The sequence below is a fragment of the Homalodisca vitripennis genome, chromosome 4 (genome assembly GCF_021130785.1).
Source record: "Homalodisca vitripennis isolate AUS2020 chromosome 4, UT_GWSS_2.1, whole genome shotgun sequence".
NCBI lineage: Eukaryota > Metazoa > Arthropoda > Insecta > Hemiptera > Cicadellidae > Homalodisca > Homalodisca vitripennis.
The window spans coordinates 195,917,137-195,935,884 of record NC_060210.1 but is presented as its reverse complement, the minus strand read 5'-3'; the positions used below and the strand labels follow the sequence as shown (position 1 = coordinate 195,935,884).

Sequence of the window (18,748 nt, the reverse complement as noted above, 5' to 3'; positions counted from 1 at the left end):
CTGAAATTTTTATATTTTTATAAATAAAATTTTATTTGTAACGATATGTATCATATTCTGCATTTAATAAGAAAAAAAAAAACAACAACAAAATGATGGAAATCTGTTTGGTAGTTATTTTACAACAATTTTTTTCCCAAAAGCTTACAAATATGCGAAAAACAGCGTGGCATTTTAGGCATATGCCTTCGGAAAATACCCGTGGCACTCATAGGGTTAACATTTTTGTCCATGTTGTGGTGGTCAATATTCGTTTAACCCTATTAGTGCCGGAACATAATAAAAGAGGTTTGTTAGAAAAATGTCGGAGATTTTACTCAAGGTACTGCTAAAAAATGCCAAGCCTATTCAGCGATTGTGTATCATTTTACTAAAAAATCCACAAAATCAAAATTGTTTTAGATAGGTTCTTAATCTTTCTTTACTTTCTTTTCAGATTAATTGTGTGATTAAAACACATAAAACATGCATATACTGCTAATTTATTATATAAAAAAAACACAAATGGTACTTATGAAAGAAGTTTTTGAACATTTTTCTAGTTTTGTGTACAAAATAGCACTTAAAAAATATTTCCACAAAAGAACTGATCATTTTGTGGAAATTCCTCAAAAGTAATGAAAGTAGAGAGAAGGGATGGAAATAACAAAGACGTGTTAGTTGAAGGAAAAAGACTTGAAAAGGTGAAGGAATTCTGTTATTTAGGAAGTATCATAACAGATAGGGGCACAATAAGAGAAGAGATAGGAAACAGAATATGGAAGAGTGGAAAGTTTTTCAATATGGTGAAGAAGATTGTGTGGAGTTGGAACATTGGGAAAGAATCAAAAGTATTGATGTATAAATCTTATTTCCAACCAATTTTATTATATGGAGCAGAGACGTGGACGTGGACTAAAAATGATTTAAGCAGATTGCAAGCTGCAGAAATGAGATTTTTAAGAGGGATAGAGAAGACTACAAGAAGAGATAGAATAAGGAACGAAATAACCAGAGAAAGATTGAAGGTAGTTTCACAGCAAGAGACAATGGAAAGAAGAAGAATACAGTGGATGGGGCATGTGAAGAGGATGGGAGATAATAGAATGCCAAGAATAGCACTGGAGAAGGAGGAAAGAGGAAGAAGACCAAGAGGAAGACCGAGAGGAAGATGGGAGGACCAAGTGTGGAAAGACATAGAGAGAAGGGGACTACAGAAAATACAGGTGGAGGAAGTGGAGACCTGGAATGACAGACAAAAGTGAAGGAGGCTGTGTACGACGACCCGTGATAACGGAAACGTCGGATGATGATGATGATATATATATATATATATTTTTTTTCAAATGAGAAAAAGCACTTTGAAAAATTATTCCACTATAAAATATAATATCAATTGAAAGAGAAAATTAAATACAAATACAAACATAAAATGTTTTGATTAATATTTTAAAAACTGTAAAATTATGTGAATGTTAAGTTTAGCTCTAGTTCATCTTCCTCTTACGTGGAGCATCTGAAATCCTGAAATCTGGAATCCTGTTTGTCTGAAGAGATCCAAAAATAGTCAGTGATTTTAGTCATAGCTGCGCTATATGTAAAAGTTATGTTTTTTTTTTAGAAAGTTACATGTTTACTTTTTAGTGTTGTACACTAAGTTTTAATCTAAAAATTTAATTATTCTTACAAAATTGCTATAACTATTGTTTTCTTGTAATTTAGTTCATTCTGATTGTTTATATACAAAAAAAAATGTATAATATCTAAATAAATTATTGGGGTAGAATCTTTAACGTGAATGTCCGTATACACGGATATGGGCATTCTTTGAAAGTTTTCACAATGCTTTAATATCCAGTTTAGAGGAGCGTCGGAGTATAGTATTAAATTAATTGATTAATTAATACTGAATATATTTTAATTACTTTTATACAGCAAATACAATAATACTAGAGTTGAAAATAATTTATTTCATCGCTTTCCTTGTTGTTTGTTGGTTCAATGAAACTAATTATTACTTGAAGAAAACCCAAAAGTGAACTGTTGCAATTTTTGTCTATTTCTTTATGAGTATTGCATAAAATACTTAGTTGCGTCATCATTTATCCATGAAACCACATTTTGAGATAATTTCCTGTGCACCTTTCAGGTAATCTTGTGGTTCTCATAACAATATTCAATTTGAAAATGTATGGACGACTGCTGTTGTGAGAAGATACATAATTTTGTTATTTATCGCTTATTTATGTACTTGCCCTAAGTTGACATTCAGTGCCAGTTTGACTACATTGTTTAGGTTTACTGTAGATTAGTTAGTTTTTTAAAATTAGTTTTAATCACAGTTTAAAGGCTGTCCACAACTGTCTTCGCCATTAAAAGAACATTATCTGTCAGCACAGAGGAGGCAGCTTTAACAGCCTACCATGCCCTTTTTGAGAGCCTCATATACTATGGAGTTTCGGTATGGGGTGGAACCTCTGCACATAACTTACAACGAGTTCTAATTTTACAGAAGAGAGCCATCCGAACCATAAAAGGAATGAAAATACAAGATAGTTGCCGGCCAGTCTTTAAACATCTGAAGTTATTAATCGTTGTAAATATATATATCTTCCAGTCTACAACACTAGCTTGTCTCCTGGGAATAAATAAGCGACATCAGGATGTTCACACACACTGCACCAGACATGGAACTGACTTCAACCTGCCGGTCCATCGCTTGAAGCTCTTTGAATCAAAACCTTCTTACGCAGGTGCAAAATTCTACAATGCCTTACCCGCATCCTTGAGGGTCTTGGAGCTGGAAGTTTTTAGGAGGAAATTAAAATCTTGGCTGGCAGATAGACCCTTCTACAGTGTCAATGAATTTTTAACCTGGAGAGAGAGACCATGGCAATTGGCAAGCAAATAGACTTTTCTATATATAATGTAGCCTACATGACGCCTGTTTCTATCTTGATGATAGCAAATAAAGATTTCTGTTTCTGTTTGTTTCTGTTTCTGTTTAATAAGCTGTAACTAACTGTACAAGAATAAATATAGAGAATGTTGACTTAAATATAAAATAGGAGTGCGCCAATTGATAGAGGTGTGCGTTTGCCAACAGGCGACAGGACAGCCAATTGCGGCCAACTAAAGTGGTTACAATTGCCCGAGCAGACTACACAAACTCTCTGAGAACAGCAAACGTGGTGCTCAGGCCGGGCAAGAACACAGTTACCCTTAGAGCTAAGGTGGGTCATTTATCTAGATTTCTACAGGGGTCACAATAAACATTAGTTATTTATGTACACATCTTACAATTCATCATTATTGACATTGTATTTTAATCTAATAACAGGTTTTGTGTATGAATATTTCACTGTTTTTTGACGGACAGGTGACCTGAAAAGACCAGGCTGTAAATATGATGGTGTTCAAAAAAATGTTCGTTTATTAGTTTTTATGGGAACCGAATTGAAAGGCAATAAGTCTATTTTTTATTAAAACATATATTTTGGTAATAAAAATAATTCTTTTACCATGTGAAAATTTTAATACATATTTTGTTATTACCCAGTTTTTATGAACAAAATTGAAAAATAATTTTACCACTAAAAAAGTTTGATATATTTTATAAACTTATTCTGCATAATCATATTAACACATTCGAGTCTACGCTCGAGCCAGACGCGAGCGCCATTGTTTAAACCCCCGGCCGGCGCTCGAGCGTGACTCGAGCACAGCTTTGCCGATTGATATACGGAGTTGCTCGAGTGATATTCGAGTGCCGTCTGCTGCATTAGAAAGCCAGCGTTAAAGGTTAGTTTAGAACAATTCCGCTAGGCGCTACTACGTCATACCCGCTTGAGGCTTTTGTTTATCCACTGACGTGGCCTGGCGCGTCGTCAGTCTGTCTACGACCACAATCATTTTTTTTAGCATTTGAAATTTTTTGGCAATTAAAATAATTATTTGTAAATATGTATATAGTAAATGCCTTAAAAAAAATTGAAATTACTTGTTTTATTTATTCAAAAATTAGTTTTCAAGTAACACAAGACATGCGGGAGTTTTTATTTTTCTTCAAAAAATGTAAGTTTTGAAATTTTTACATATCATTTTAAAGAGGAAAGATAGAACTTTAAAGAAAATATAATATCTTCTACATAATATTTAACAGTTTTCTAAAAACAAAATGTGAAAACCAATTAATTTATGCAGACCGGGTTATAAAAACAGCAAATAGCGAGCCAGACTCCAATGTGTTAAATTTGAAAACATTACAGTCATAAACTGTTTTATTCTGAGTTATCAAAAAAAAAGAATGTAGTGGCAATATTGCGTAGTAAAATATATATTTTCACTACTAAGTGTTTACTAAGTTCTTCACTTTACACCGAAACCCTCTTACATCATCCATAGAAAATAAGTTTTGAACTGAGGTAACATACTTATTCGAAGAGTCAATGTCTTATTAAATAATCATCGGCTATAATTTATTCTTGGATATTATATACCACATTAGTCTTGGATGTCACCTTGGCAGTAACAAGTAAGTGGGAAGTGAGTTCCGGATGGATCAAATTTCTATAGCAAAAGTCGAGGAGGTAAAATTTCTGGGATTAACATTGGATGGCTTATTGTCATGGAATAAACACATAGACAATGTACTTTCAAAAATGGGTTCTGGTCTTTATGCTCTTCGAAGAATATCAAAATTATGTACAAACAATACTTTGAAATCAGTATACTTTTCTCATATTCATTCACATATTGTTTTTGGTATTGCCCTATATGGATCAACTTCAATTAGAAATTTAAATTCAATCCTAACTGTACAAAAAAAGGCAATTCGTATTATGCTCGGCTTACAATGGAATGAATCCGTAAAAAACCACTTTTCTCAATTAGAAATCATGACTGTCTATAGTGCATACATGTATGACACTATACTGTCAGTGAAAAATCGAATAAATGATATTGAAATATGTGGTGAAAACCACTCATATAATACAAGAAATAGAAATAATATGGCAGTCATCCGACATAATTTGGAATTTTTTTGTAAAAAACCAAAATACATGGGAGCTAAATTCTTCAACTTGTTGCCAAACTACATAAAATTACTGGAAAATAATAATTTATTCAATGTTAAACTAAAAAAATATTTAACTAACCTTCCCCTGTATTCGTTTTCTGAATTTTTTGAAATCCATGGTGAAAACATGGATAAAACCGGTTTTATTACATTTTTTTCTTTAATTTTAATTTTTAAATTTTCATTTGTAATTTTAATAATTTTAGTATGAAACTATTGTATTATATAATGAATTGTGACCTGTTACTATTGTTAACAATGATGTTAATGTTAATAATGTTATCATTATAGTATTATATTGGATTAACACCATTCTTATGTACACCATGTGTATTAATATGAATAAAGATGTTTCTGATTCTGATTCTGATGCTCGTGAACGAGTTTATCTCCTGGTTTTAAGTGTTTAAAACAATTTTTAGAGGAACTTTTTTATATAAATTACTAGTTCTGTATTTTATGTAATTGTCTGTAGCAAGCTATTATATTTCTTCACCAGAAACAAAGATTTTTACATTTTTCGTATTACTTTTTCATTAATTTCTAGAAGAGAGATTAGATAAGAACAACAATATTGCCCTTAGACAGTAGATAAGAGTGACTTGCCTAGGTTATTGACATTGAACGTTATCTGTAGATAATTGATACATCTGTGCTCTCTGATTGCAAAGATTGCTTATCTGCACCTCTATTTCCTTTATTTTCACTGCATTATCAGTGTTTTTATTCTTGGACCATTTGAGTATTTTTTTGTCTATCTATCTGACTGATTATACAAATACCTGGAACTTTGATTAGTGTAGACAGCTACAGCACAACATAACAGTGTATTATCAGAGTATAGAACCCCAAAGATTGAACCTCATCTTTATTCAATAAAATAGTGATTAGATTAATTTTAAAAATAAATTACAGAGGCTTTTGCGCAGAAATTGTTAACAGACATAAAATACTACCGTAACTATTTCTTCATTATACATTTTAGTAACTATAAAGTTTGCTGGCTACATATTAAGAGAATCTTCACTGTTACTTGTCGGCAGATGGAAATTACAATTCTGTGGTCACCTTTGTGCCTTCCAAATCGTAATGATTTTGAATTAAGTTATTCTCTCTGTGATTTTTTTCACCTCTTCAAATCTTTTCTTTAAACTAATTATAGTATTTACACTAAATGAATTTCAACACCGTATTATCTAAATACGGTTTTTTGGCATGCGCACACCCATGTGTATGTGTTTGATGTAATATGATAATTAATCACGAGATTCAATCCGTCCAAAATCTCCAGGGAAGCAACTCGAGCCTATGCACAGGCTTTTCTGCCTATGTAGACTTATTTCTAAGGCCACTTTAAATTTATGTGTATAATATTTGTTATGTAAATATTTAACTAGTATAGTAATAATGTAATTTAAATTTGATAGTAAATTAATGTCCAATCAGTTACATCATTTAATTCCATCAAACCTATAGTAACTAGATTTATAATTACTTATTGTGGATTTGTTGCTACATTTTGTTTACGTTTTTCTTAAGAAGTTCTATCTTATTTTAAATACTGCACGTATGTAAATATTTTTGGAAATAGCTATGATTCAGTTCAATAATTCAATTCTCTGTATTATCTGTCGGGATATTGATGAGAACGTTGTTCTAGACTGAAGAGCCTGGGAGTTACAAGCTGAGTCAGCTGTGTGTGGGACTGCCAGGGTTAGAGTTCTTGTCGGAGTGTATCAAGCCGAGGCTCAAGTACCAGGTGGTGGATATGCCCATCACTACCAGACTTATCAAGGGAGAGCAAGATCTGTTGGCAGGACTGGCTCAGACACTTGTCATCAACATACACACGGGCAGTCGTCACATATCCCAGGTTAGTGTCAGACGTACTACATCTGTCATTGTTGTCATCAACCCTCCGACTGATAAGAAACTCCCAGAATGATACAATGGTTTTTGTCTTTGCACAGCATATTTTTTGAATATTTAAACAAAAATATGTGCTAAATGCTAAGTAATAAGCGTTATATATAAATTATTTTGTTAGAAACCAGAGAAAAATGTAAAATAATAACAAATATGCACGTACTAGAGTATTGTCTTTTTATTTGTAAATAAATTGAAAAATGTGTATAGTGAATGTTTTTGTTTCTAAGTTTCACTTGATGTAACTTTCACATGACTTGAGATAGTAAGATACTGTAAGTGTAAAAAATATACACAGTTTTGTAGTGAACAGAAATATTATAACATATATAAACGTATTTACTAAACAAAGTGTTACAACAAATCTGACAAAGAAATATTTGCACTTTATTTGCCGATGTCACTTTCATCATCAGAACTAATATTTTCATCATCCAATATTTTACATGTATAATTTGAAGAACGAGGGTGATTATAATTGAGCATGGTTTCAAGCGACTCGGAAGTTAGGTGTTCAAGATTATAATTGAGCATGGTTTCAAGCGACTCGGAAGTTAGGTGTTCAAGATTATAATTGAGCATGGTTTCAAGCGACTCGGAAGTTAGGTGTTGAAGATTATAATTGAGCATGGTTTCAAGCGACTCGGAAGTTAGGTGTTGAAGATTATAATTGAGCATGGTTTCAAGCGACTCGGAAGTTAGGTGTTGAAGATTATAATTGAGCATGGTTTCAAGCGACTCGGAAGTTAGGTGTTGAAGATTATAATTGAGCATGGTTTCAAGCGACTCGGAAGTTAGGTGTTGAAGATTATAATTGAGCATGGTTTCAAGCGACTCGGAAGTTAGGTGTTGAAGATTATAATTGAGCATGGTTTCAAGCGACTCGGAAGTTAGGTGTTGAAGATTATAATTGAGCATGGTTTCAAGCGACTCGGAAGTTAGGTGTTGAAGATTATAATTGAGCATGGTTTCAAGCGACTCGGAAGTTAGGTGTTGAAGATTATAATTGAGCATGGTTTAAAGCGACTCGGAAGTTAGGTGTTGAAGATTATAATTGAGCATGGTTTCAAGAGACTCGGAAGTTAGGTGTTGAAGATTATAATTGAGCATGGTTTCAAGAGACTCGGAAGTTAGGTGTTGAAGATTATAATTGAGCATGGTTTCAAGCGACTCGGAAGTTAGGTATTCAAGATTAAGAACCGTGAAAGAGTAAACACAAATCATTGTACATAATTTATGGAAATTTATATTAATTGAGGTCTGGTTTAAAATTCAGCCTTTTTATGGTGCAATTTAAATTTGTTAGTCAGAATGTAAAGAACGCAGTAATCATTACTTTTCTGTGATTAGAACTCAGTAATCATTACTTTTCTGTGATTAGAACTCAGTGCTGCGACTGCACACAACGATGGGCCTGACACTGCAACTGACTGAGTCCGACGCTCCCAGCCGACAGCTGGACATTGCTCTCCCTGCCGCAGCTCCTTTCAAGACCTTGGAGTTGCCGATCATTGTGTTCGCTCAGCTACCCCCCACTCGAGACGGCTCTCCTATAGAACATGTGGTATGTAACTATTAATCTGAAATACAAGCTACATATTGACATTGTAACATATTCATAACCATTTGCTTTACGATGATTTGTAACTATTATCCTGTACTTGCTGTGTGGGACAGACTGTGTGGTCTTTAGCCAACCTGTAATAAAACAAGTATATATTTTTTAATAAATATTCTCTTAGAGCAGTTTTAAAAGAAAACTACAATAATTTACTGTACAATATTTTGTTGTAATTGCAACTTTCTCAAATACACTGTGTAAACATACAATGAATAAAATAAACAAATAAAAGAAGAAACGCCTGATAACAAACTTTCTAAATATAAATAACAATTTTGACATTCCAACAAGTTGAATAATTCAAGCTTCTTCAAACTGGTTAATTTTTTTCTGTAAAGCTGACCAATGCTGTTGCTGTAGATTTGGCTCTTCCAAATCAATGTTGTGTATCTGTCAGTATGGTATGTACAAATTAGCATAAAAGTTTAGAGAGCAAAACTTTTCTATTACTTTCGAAAAAAAAAAAAACAACAGTAAGAGGAATTGGTCTGTAGTCAGTGAGGTCACTCTTTGGGCCTTTTTTGTATTTAGAATGGATTTTATCTAGTTTTAATTCATTAGAAAATGAACCTTTGTGGAATGATTTGTTTATTACACTTAGTTAGTTCTTCAGAACAATATTTTAGAATTTTTGATGAGATCTCATCTAGTCCAGCCATCTCCCTGAATCAAAATATGAAGAAGCTATTAAAGTATTATTACTGAGTAGTAATGTTTGGGGTTACTAGTAGAAGAGTTAATATATGTGTAGACACTGTTAGGAATTTAAGTATTCTCTCCTACAAAATACCAAGCAACACCCATCATCCCAAAACAATTGTAAAGTCACTCTCGAAAATCTTCTTCAAAATTTGTTTAACGTGTATCCATATTTTCTTATCCATATTTTAATAGTAAGTGGACAAAATGATGAATATGGCGTCATGTTTAAATGGTATTAGTATTTACTTTTCACAGGGATTCGTTTTTGTGTCTGGGGAACATTTTCTTTTTAGGTCTACAAATGTTTTTGGGCTATGATGAATAACCTAAGAGTTTTTTGCTAAACTTACGTCATATGAAAATTGTGTCATGATGATATTGCAATAATTAGACTAAAAAAAAGTCACAATAATTTTCAGTATACTTTGTTTTTCTTTTTTAAATTGTTCATTTATTCAAAATTTACGATGAGCAAAGATAAAAGTTTGAACTTTTATACTGTATTGCCACAATATTATACTGTATTGTCACAATATTATACTGTAGTGCCACAATATTATACCGTATTGCCACAATATTATACCGTATTGCCACAATATTATACCGTATTGCCACAATATTATACCGTATTGCCACAATATTATACAGTATTGCCACAATATTATACCGTATTGCCACAATATTATACCGTATTGCCACAATATTATACTGTAGTGCCACAATATTATACTGTAGTGCCACAATATTATACTGAAGTGCCACAATATCGCCAGATCGGGATGAGGTGTCCTTGGGCGGAAGAAGAGAAGCCGTTGCTGCTGCAGTTCCAGCCACCGTTCTTGACAACGTCGCGCTTACACACTGCCTTCCTGCACAAGTTTATCCACATTTCGGTGGTGGGGCTGAGCCCTCAGCCACTGAGACTGCAGGAGCCGCAGCTGGTCGCCACCTCGACGTGTCCTGTCCAGCTGGTCTCCCACAATCCTGTGTCTGGCCAGCACCTGGTCAGTTACAAACACTTGTCTCTTAATGTTGAAGGCAACTTATTGTGTAAAAATATGACATTTTCAAGCTGTACCTTATTTTTTATGACATTTTTACATATCATGTCACAGAGTGGCTCAACTATGCCTGATAATTACATTTTACTCGTTGAATTTTTGTATGTGATACCGTCTCGTTCATAATTACAAAGACAATGGACGGTTATAGAGAGAAGAGAGTGACATTATTGTGTTATATTCGTTTATCATACAATCTCTGAATTATTCATGTAAGTTAGAAAACATATCAATAAAAATAATTATGTTTTTGAGATGTTAGTTAAGTTAACTAGAAAAAGTATCAAAATAGAAAATTTTTACTGTTAGTTTGAGTTTTTATTGTGAAATAGGCAGTAATTACAAAACAGAGAAAGTTCAAATATCTCAAACGGTTAAAGAAAACTAGATGTTTTTAAAATTGATAGATTTAATCAAGTATGTATGAACTGGCAGAATTACTGACACTAAACTGTAATAGACACTGCATAGCAGCATTAAACGTACAAGTGATTCACGTCCGCCACAACGTAGGGGCGAGATTTTGATTACACTTGTCACAGTATATTCATCTCGCAGTAAATTAGACTTGATTTTGCTGAGTTCCTGCTCTTTTATACATTATTGTGATGATTTTGGTCAATTCGAAGATTTCATAAGACGAATAGAGTTTGGTCACAATTAGTTAGTAAAACTGTACTGTTTTGTAATATGCACAATTTTAAATAGTTTTTTTTTAGTAATATCACATGATTTTTTTTATCCTAATATTCATACCACTATTCATATTTATATGTCCAATGCTCTGTAATTGATTGAAAACACAACAACAGGTTGAAGATGTGGTTGATAATGTGTTTCTATAACTTAATATAAATAAAATAATGTAATATTAAATAAAGTAATATGATTGTTTCTAAAGGGTTTTTCATTTTGGGCGCGTAGATGTTGAGATAAAATAAAACACGCTATGTATGATCTATTAACGAAATTTATTTTTCATATGAAAAGCCCATGTATGCCATTATGTATGGAATATGACATCGTTCAAATGTCCACCGCGGTTTCTCACAATGGTACGGATTCGAGTGGTCCAATTTTTAATTACTCTGCCGCATAAATCCGGTTGAATTTGAGCGATGGCATGGGTTATGTTGATCTTAAGTTTATCGGTTGATTGAGGCCTATCGGCATAGACCTGCGACTTCAGAAAACCCCATAAAAAAGTCTAGGGGCGTCAAATCGCACAATCTTGGTTACCAATTCACATTACCTCTGCAAGAGATAACCATACCCTCAAATCGTTCATGCAAAATGTTCATGGTGTCGTTCGCTGTGTGGCACGTAGAGCTGTCGTGCTGAAACCACATGTCGTTAACGTTCATATCGTTCAATTTCGGCCAAAAGAAATCCGTTATCATCGTTCTGTAGCGTTCGCCGTTGGCAGTGATGGCCTCACCAATATTGTTTTAAAAAAAATATGGACTAATCACACCGCCAGCCTAAAACACGCATCAAACAGTAACTTTTTGTGGATGCATCGCTACCTGGTGAACCTCATGTGGGTTGGCGTTGTCCCATATACGGCACTTATGTCTGTTAACATAGCCATTCATCCAGAAATGTGCTTCATCGCTGAAGATAATTTTTCGGCCAAAATTAGGGTCCTCTTCCAAACGCTCCAAAGCCTGCTTGGCGAACAAACTTGTTGTCTATGGCCATAAACTTTGAAATTCTGGATTTTGTACAGATGCAGGCCTAAATCCAGACCCAAAATTCACCAAGTTGAAGTTTGCGAAAGGCCGAGTTCTTGTGCACGGCAAGGAATTGACTGCCTCGGGTTCCTCTGCACACTTTCACGGACAGCGGTGACATTCTCGGATAGATTTACTGTTTTTTTTATGTCTAGGTGTAGGCTGGGTTGTACTGACTTGGCACTAAAAGGGTATATTTTTATTTTGAGCAACGCTTTTAATAGAGTGCGTGGTAGAATAACATACCAGTAAACCTGTGATACACCTGATTTTTAATGAAAGCCCGGCAAAGTAAAGGTTAGTATAATCTATGTGTTAGCAGGTAATCTTAAGGTAGTAAAATTTACTCTGATCTTCAACGATGGATCTCTGACAAGTTTTGTGGTTGTCAGGTTGTCAACGCTGAGAAGCGAGTCGCGCTGATGTGGGAGTTACAACCAGATGACTCGCCCAGCACACCGACTATACACACAGAGTTTTCCATACAGTACCGACCACTTCATCTCTCCAGACCCTTCGTCACGTACAGGTGTCCCTTCGACATTATCAATTATAAGGTATATAACAGAAGTTTTGCTAGGAATAAGGTTATTATAAGTGCTCTGGAAACACAACAGTACATAAATGAGTGGTGGCACGATCACTTTACGAATGTTGAGTTCAACTTTTCACCTTCCTCTTAGTACAGCATCTGAAATTTGACGGTGTCACAGACTTGACTCCTGAAATCTGGAGTCCATGTCCGTCTGAAAAGATTCAAAACAAGTCGGTGACGAAGAAGCCCAAAAGACTTTTTGCGTTGTTTCAACATCACAGGCATCTAGAGTAAAAACTTCCCACCATACCTACTTTATGTATAGTTTCATAGCTTATCACATGACCGATGTGCTGTTGTCTGTTGCAGACACTGTTTGTGGTAGAAGCCAGGGTAGAGCCCACCAAGGGCAGTGAGTTCTGCCGCGCCAGCACTGTGTGTCACCTGCACATCTGTGTACAGCGAGTGTGTGCCAGCTCGGACACTAGCCTCATGTACGAAGTGTTAGCTGACCAGACCATGTGGGCTATTTGTGCCAAAACCGCAGGTATTTGGTAATCTCTTACAAGTTCTTAAGTTTGTTTTTAAGGCACAGAAATTCAACCAAGGTAGCTATCTAATTTATAATAGTTTTACGTGCAATAATGGGTGATTTCTCATAGTTGGATCCAATTTAGGTGAGTATTTATATTTAATATAAATATCAAGAAGATGTACATATTATAAACCAATAGAACCAAATATTGGATATAAACCAATGGAATAAGAGTAGAGAAAATTATATAATTTATTTATTAATTACTAGCAGTTACCTGCGGCTTTTCACGCATTTTCGTAGGTGTTGCACTAGTATGGGCACTTCAGGTTCAACTGAATTATATTTCCGACACCAATTTTGAGTTTGCCTTGTTGCTACCATTAAGAGTCTGTACAAAAGTGTATATCTTAGTGTTTTTTGTTCCATAATTGAATTTGCCTTTTTCTCAATCAAAAACATATACGAGGTGTGTTAGAAAAGTAATGAGATTGGTAACACTGCGGGAGATCTGGCAACGTTGTGTCTACCGGCTGACGCTAAAACCTGTTTATTTATCCCTTCCACTTCCTCAGTCCGAGTTACAACTCCGTACAGTTAACACATTAGTTTTGACAGCGCCATTAGTAAAGTTGTGTTTTAATTGTGCGTCACAGAAATGGAGCATCGAAATTTAGAGCAACGTTGTGCAATAAAGTTTTGTGCTAAACTTGGTGAATCCGCGAGTGTGACTTTTGAAAAGTTGAAACAGGTCTATGGGAAACAGTGCTTATCGAGAGCACAAGTTTTCCGCTGGCACAAATCATTTTTGGAAGGCCGAGAACACGTTGAAGATGAACCTCGCTCAGGGAGACCTTTGACTTCAAGAACGGACGAAAACATGGATCGTGTGAGGGCGCTTGTGAGATCAGACCGTCGTTTAACAATAATTTGTTCCACCAGGACAAACTGTCAACCAAGTGTTTTATAAAAGTGTCCTTGAAAATTTGAGGAAAAGAGTGATCCGTGTGAGACCGGAAATTGCAGACAAGTGGATGCTTCATCATGACAATGCTCCATGTCACACGGCCATTTCCATCTGTGAATTTTTGAACTCAAAACGCATTACTGTTGTTCCTCAACCCCCCTATTCACCTGATTTAAGTCCTTGTGACTTTTTCCTCTTCACGAAATTGAAACATGTCCTAAAAGGACGTCATTTTGGAACTCTGGAGAACATTCAAAAGACTGTGACCGACCAGTTAAAAGCCATACCAATTGAAGACTTCCAGCGCTGCTACCAAGAGTGGGAACGACGACTCCGCCGATGTATAGCTGCCCAAGGAAACTACTTTGAAGGGGATAACATTGTTGTTTGAAAATAATAAAAACTTTGGTTAGTATGAAATCAGTCTCATTATTTTTCTAACACACCTCGTATATATATATATATATATATATATATATATATATATATATATACATACAGCTCTGAGAAGCCTTCTTCTGTCGAAAGATATCTAAGGTAGATTTCGTAATAGTCTTTAAATTTATAGTGAAGATTGGATAATAACTTTGTCTTTTATATCTGCATGTTTACAGTATTGACCATGTACTGACTCTTAACCCTCTCCCGCTCGCATTGTTTCCAGGCGCTCACGGTGCTTCTAACCTCAATTAATTCGCTCTGCTGGTTGCGCTCGGTAAAAATACGCGGCGCCTCAACTTACACACGTTCTGTCATTGTAATTAACTATAATTATATATATTAATTATTTTACTATATATTGGTTCAATGAAGTTGACTGTACGAGACCAGGGAGGGGGCACCCGGACAGCTGGGTGCCGGGTTGTTTGTTGCGCAGTTACTTGGTGAAGGTCATTGTCTGGCTCACCATCACTGCCACTGTGATCACTCCGAACTACATTCTCAATGCCACCAACAATTTCACAAAGCTCTGGTACATCACTACACTCACTTGAATCGTCTCAATCACTACTAATAACGAGATCGATTTCACTGTCACGCAGTGTACGACTACAACCCGCCATTGTTTCCGCACGCACAACTAATACAAATAGCAAAATAATGGAATAAATCTACTGTAAAAGTAAAGTGATTGGTCTCCTGATAGCAAACAACCCGTAGTAGTACAACATATTGCTACTCGAGAGCAGCACTTATCGGCTCTAGTAGATAAAGCAGTGCGTGCCGATCTGTGCCGTTTAAGCTGCAGTGGCTATGTGGTGGCCGTGCCGATTCATGCCTTGCGAGCGGGAGAGGGTTAATGTTTGCTAAAGTGTACTGTTAAAAGCATATTATGTTTACTAAAGCTTTAAATTTTTTATCTGGATATTTTCATACTCTTGTGTTCAACAGCAGTTGAAGAAAAGGTTGAAATAAGAATGTTTACTATTAAGTTTGTTCTATCTCCTACACTATTCATTTAAACAAATTGAAAATAGTGGTTAAATTAATTAAACATATGGTTGTGCTGTCAAAAGACAATGTTTTTTACAGGACAGTTGATTACATTTGACAGGCTCTTTCAATTAATATTTCAACTTTAGAGAGCAGGTTGGGATTTTTCGTTACTTTATAGACCTGGAGGGATTTTTGAAATAAGAATAGACCTATATTCATACCAGGGACACTAAAAATGTCAATGTGAAATTACGACACAATCAGTTAAATATTTTACGCACGAAAGTAAAAACAAACAAAGGCACTTTCGCATTTATAATATTATTAGGATTGTATATTATTTTTATTTAATTTTGTTTTTGATGTCTAATCGTAGTATAAACAAAGGTGCGGAATGTTACAAACAATAATTGACAAAAAAATCGACTTTTTTGTTATTCAGATCAACATCCCCCAAACTAGGCTTAAGCCCAGACATTTATAACACTAAATCAAAGGTCTGGTTCTACAGAAGCGTTAAGTAAGTGCAAACGTAAATCATTCAATGGTGAGTGGTATTGATGAGGATTCTTGATACTGCGGCCTTTTCACCTGATTTCGATACCATTGAAAAAGGGATGGTATAAAATCGTGGTAATAATAGAATTTAAATTCTCTCAGCCATAGTCTAGAGTTTTTCCAGATACATTTTTTATTTTTTGCATTCAAATTCAAAATGAAATTTAATTCACACACATATTTTTACACACATTACATAGTATTTACAAAATAAAGCTGCTTTATTACCATCTAAAATAATATGTTTTAAATAGTAACAATATATTAAATAAGTGTTTTAAAATAAAGTGTGAAATAATTAGAAATATCCTGTAAGCACAAAGGCTCATTTGAAATAAAACTTCTCATACAAAAAAAGAAAAAGCCAAACGGCGTACTCGGAACTAAAAGAAAGAAAAAAGTTGCTTCAAAAAATTATTGTAGCAGTATTAAATAATAATAATAAATTTAAATTTATTGCTGTACACTTATATTATATACAGTAAAACTATCTTCAAGTAAATAAAAGGTTTCTTTGATCACAGATATTTATCAATTTTCAGTTAATGGAAATATACTACCACACAGTATGTAACCGAAAATAACTTTTTAGTTGATAGAAAACAACCTCTAATATGCAAAAAAAACAAAAAAAACAAATAATAATAGTCAAAAGAAAAAAGTTGGCTTTATACTAATAAATGTACCCCATAAAATAAATAAGAATGCCTTAGGAAAAAATGCTAAATAGCAACAAAAAGTATTCTATTGTTTTTATAAAAACGCTCAGCGTTACTTAAAGTAAATAAAAAATTTTTAAACTCTTTGAAAAATCAAAAACGTACCTTGTTGTTTTATTTTAAGAGAAATTATGTTAAAAACCGTGGTGCATTAAAGCTGTAAAAATGTTTAAAAATGTAAAATTTGGTTTTGGAATTTGTACAAATAAGTTTCTAAAATAGTACCTTCTATTTTCCTCATGTAAATTTGTTGTACTTCTTATATAAGATATCTTTAATACTTTGTAAATCTACAAATTTCTTAACGGAAAAATGTTAAGGCTAACAAAAAGAGTGGCGCCTATGGGGGTCTTTAGCATATTCTCTCCCCTAATCAATTTAAAAGGACTTAAAATAATTTGTAGTGAATTTTTCCAGGGGTGATCAGCGTTGAGACTGGTGAGAGGCAGTCCGTGACGTTGGATGTCATGCCACTCATCAATGGCTACCTCCCACTACCTCTGGTGCGTCTCTCCAAGTACATCCCGGCTGTGTCCTCCACTCGAGGTACGGACTCTGATAGCGGCAGACAGTGCATACTGCAACAATCTTATCTGATTGTACAAGCATCAGTGTGCTTTTGTTGTCATTTTGAAAAGATCAATTTGTGGAACAATTTGAAAAGAACAAAACAAAACCATTTAAATTATTATATTTCAGTAACGAATTGTACAGGGACCCGTATTAAATTCAGAATTGAGAGACCAATTTTAGTATCCCCAGTATAATGTAATGTTTTTGTGTGCGGTAGGACTTCAAGGTGATTCTCATCCAAGACTTGAGCCCTTCTCCCCAGGACAGGTGTATAATGGCAGCAAGGGAAGTCAGGTCCATGTCATTGCGGCGGCCACCACATAGCATCCAGGTAATAATAATAATAATATGTTTTATTGCTCTCAGACAATAACATAAATTGTATAGCAAAGGTCAATTTGTATTATTGTGCTGCCACACTACTGGATGAAGTGGCAGTGTATATTCGTTGAATCTACATTGTGTAAAACCATATTTTTGTGGAGGAATAAACTCATTATTTCATTTCATATTGGTGAACTTCGTTTTAAAAATATCCTTATAGGAAAACAACTGGAGTTCAACATTTTTAACACATTAGGTTGTGTGTATAATATTGTTTCTGTGTTTGCAGAGAAGAAATGAGGAAGTAGCAGTGGATTTGTAGGTTTGAGGGCATGGTTTGCGCTGTGATACCTGCATCTCCTCCACTTGGAACTCATTAGTACATATTTTAGTTATGTAGTACTCGCCAGCTAGCTTGTGTATATACTGTACATTTTTTCATATAAATAAGATAAACGTTTTGTATATATAACTGATGTTGAAACAAATGCTATCCTTTTTGTACTCATACTCATTATATAACTATGGCCTTTTTATATTTTTACCTAATTATAGAGTACTGTTTTACTCAATGTACTTTGTGAAATAGACATCGGTGTATAAAAAGACATTTTTGCATTCAAACAGAAGAAATCAAAAAGTCAGATTGTCAAAGTGTGAAACTTACGTAAAATATGAATAATAATTAATTTTATTGTATGATTGGTCATATAAAGCAAGTAAAACTGTATTACTCCACCAGTAAAATAATGTTAATGTTGGATCTTGTTATCTGCTGATAATTTTAAACTAAACAAGGCATGGCTCTTAATGTTCAAATAACTTGGAATTGAGTGAAATCAATCTTTATCAAATATTTGTAACTGTATTTAGACATTTGCAAGCTTTTTAAATTATTTTAATTTTTACAAATGTGGCGAAAACTTTCATAATTTAAACTTTAATATAATGTAATAATTTTCATTCCAAGTCCATTTGTCTGTTTAATAGAACAAAAT

General features: G+C 34.1%; 1 protein-coding gene across 1 annotated transcript in view; it reads left to right on the top strand.

Moving 5' to 3' along the window:
• Nucleotides 1-18,488, top strand: part of LOC124360852 (trafficking protein particle complex subunit 10-like) — a 75,047-nt gene extending 56,559 nt beyond the window's left edge. The window contains exons 13-21 of the mRNA XM_046814802.1: nucleotides 3,086-3,212; nucleotides 6,720-6,932; nucleotides 8,367-8,549; nucleotides 10,082-10,312; nucleotides 12,495-12,659; nucleotides 13,007-13,184; nucleotides 17,271-17,399; nucleotides 17,644-17,757; nucleotides 18,040-18,488. Of these exons, the coding sequence (XP_046670758.1) occupies nucleotides 3,086-3,212; nucleotides 6,720-6,932; nucleotides 8,367-8,549; nucleotides 10,082-10,312; nucleotides 12,495-12,659; nucleotides 13,007-13,184; nucleotides 17,271-17,399; nucleotides 17,644-17,750 (1,333 nt within the window). The 3' untranslated portion in view covers nucleotides 17,751-17,757; nucleotides 18,040-18,488. The remainder of the gene's footprint in view (nucleotides 1-3,085; nucleotides 3,213-6,719; nucleotides 6,933-8,366; nucleotides 8,550-10,081; nucleotides 10,313-12,494; nucleotides 12,660-13,006; nucleotides 13,185-17,270; nucleotides 17,400-17,643; nucleotides 17,758-18,039) is intronic.
• The last annotated feature ends 260 nt before the right edge of the window (nucleotides 18,489-18,748 follow it).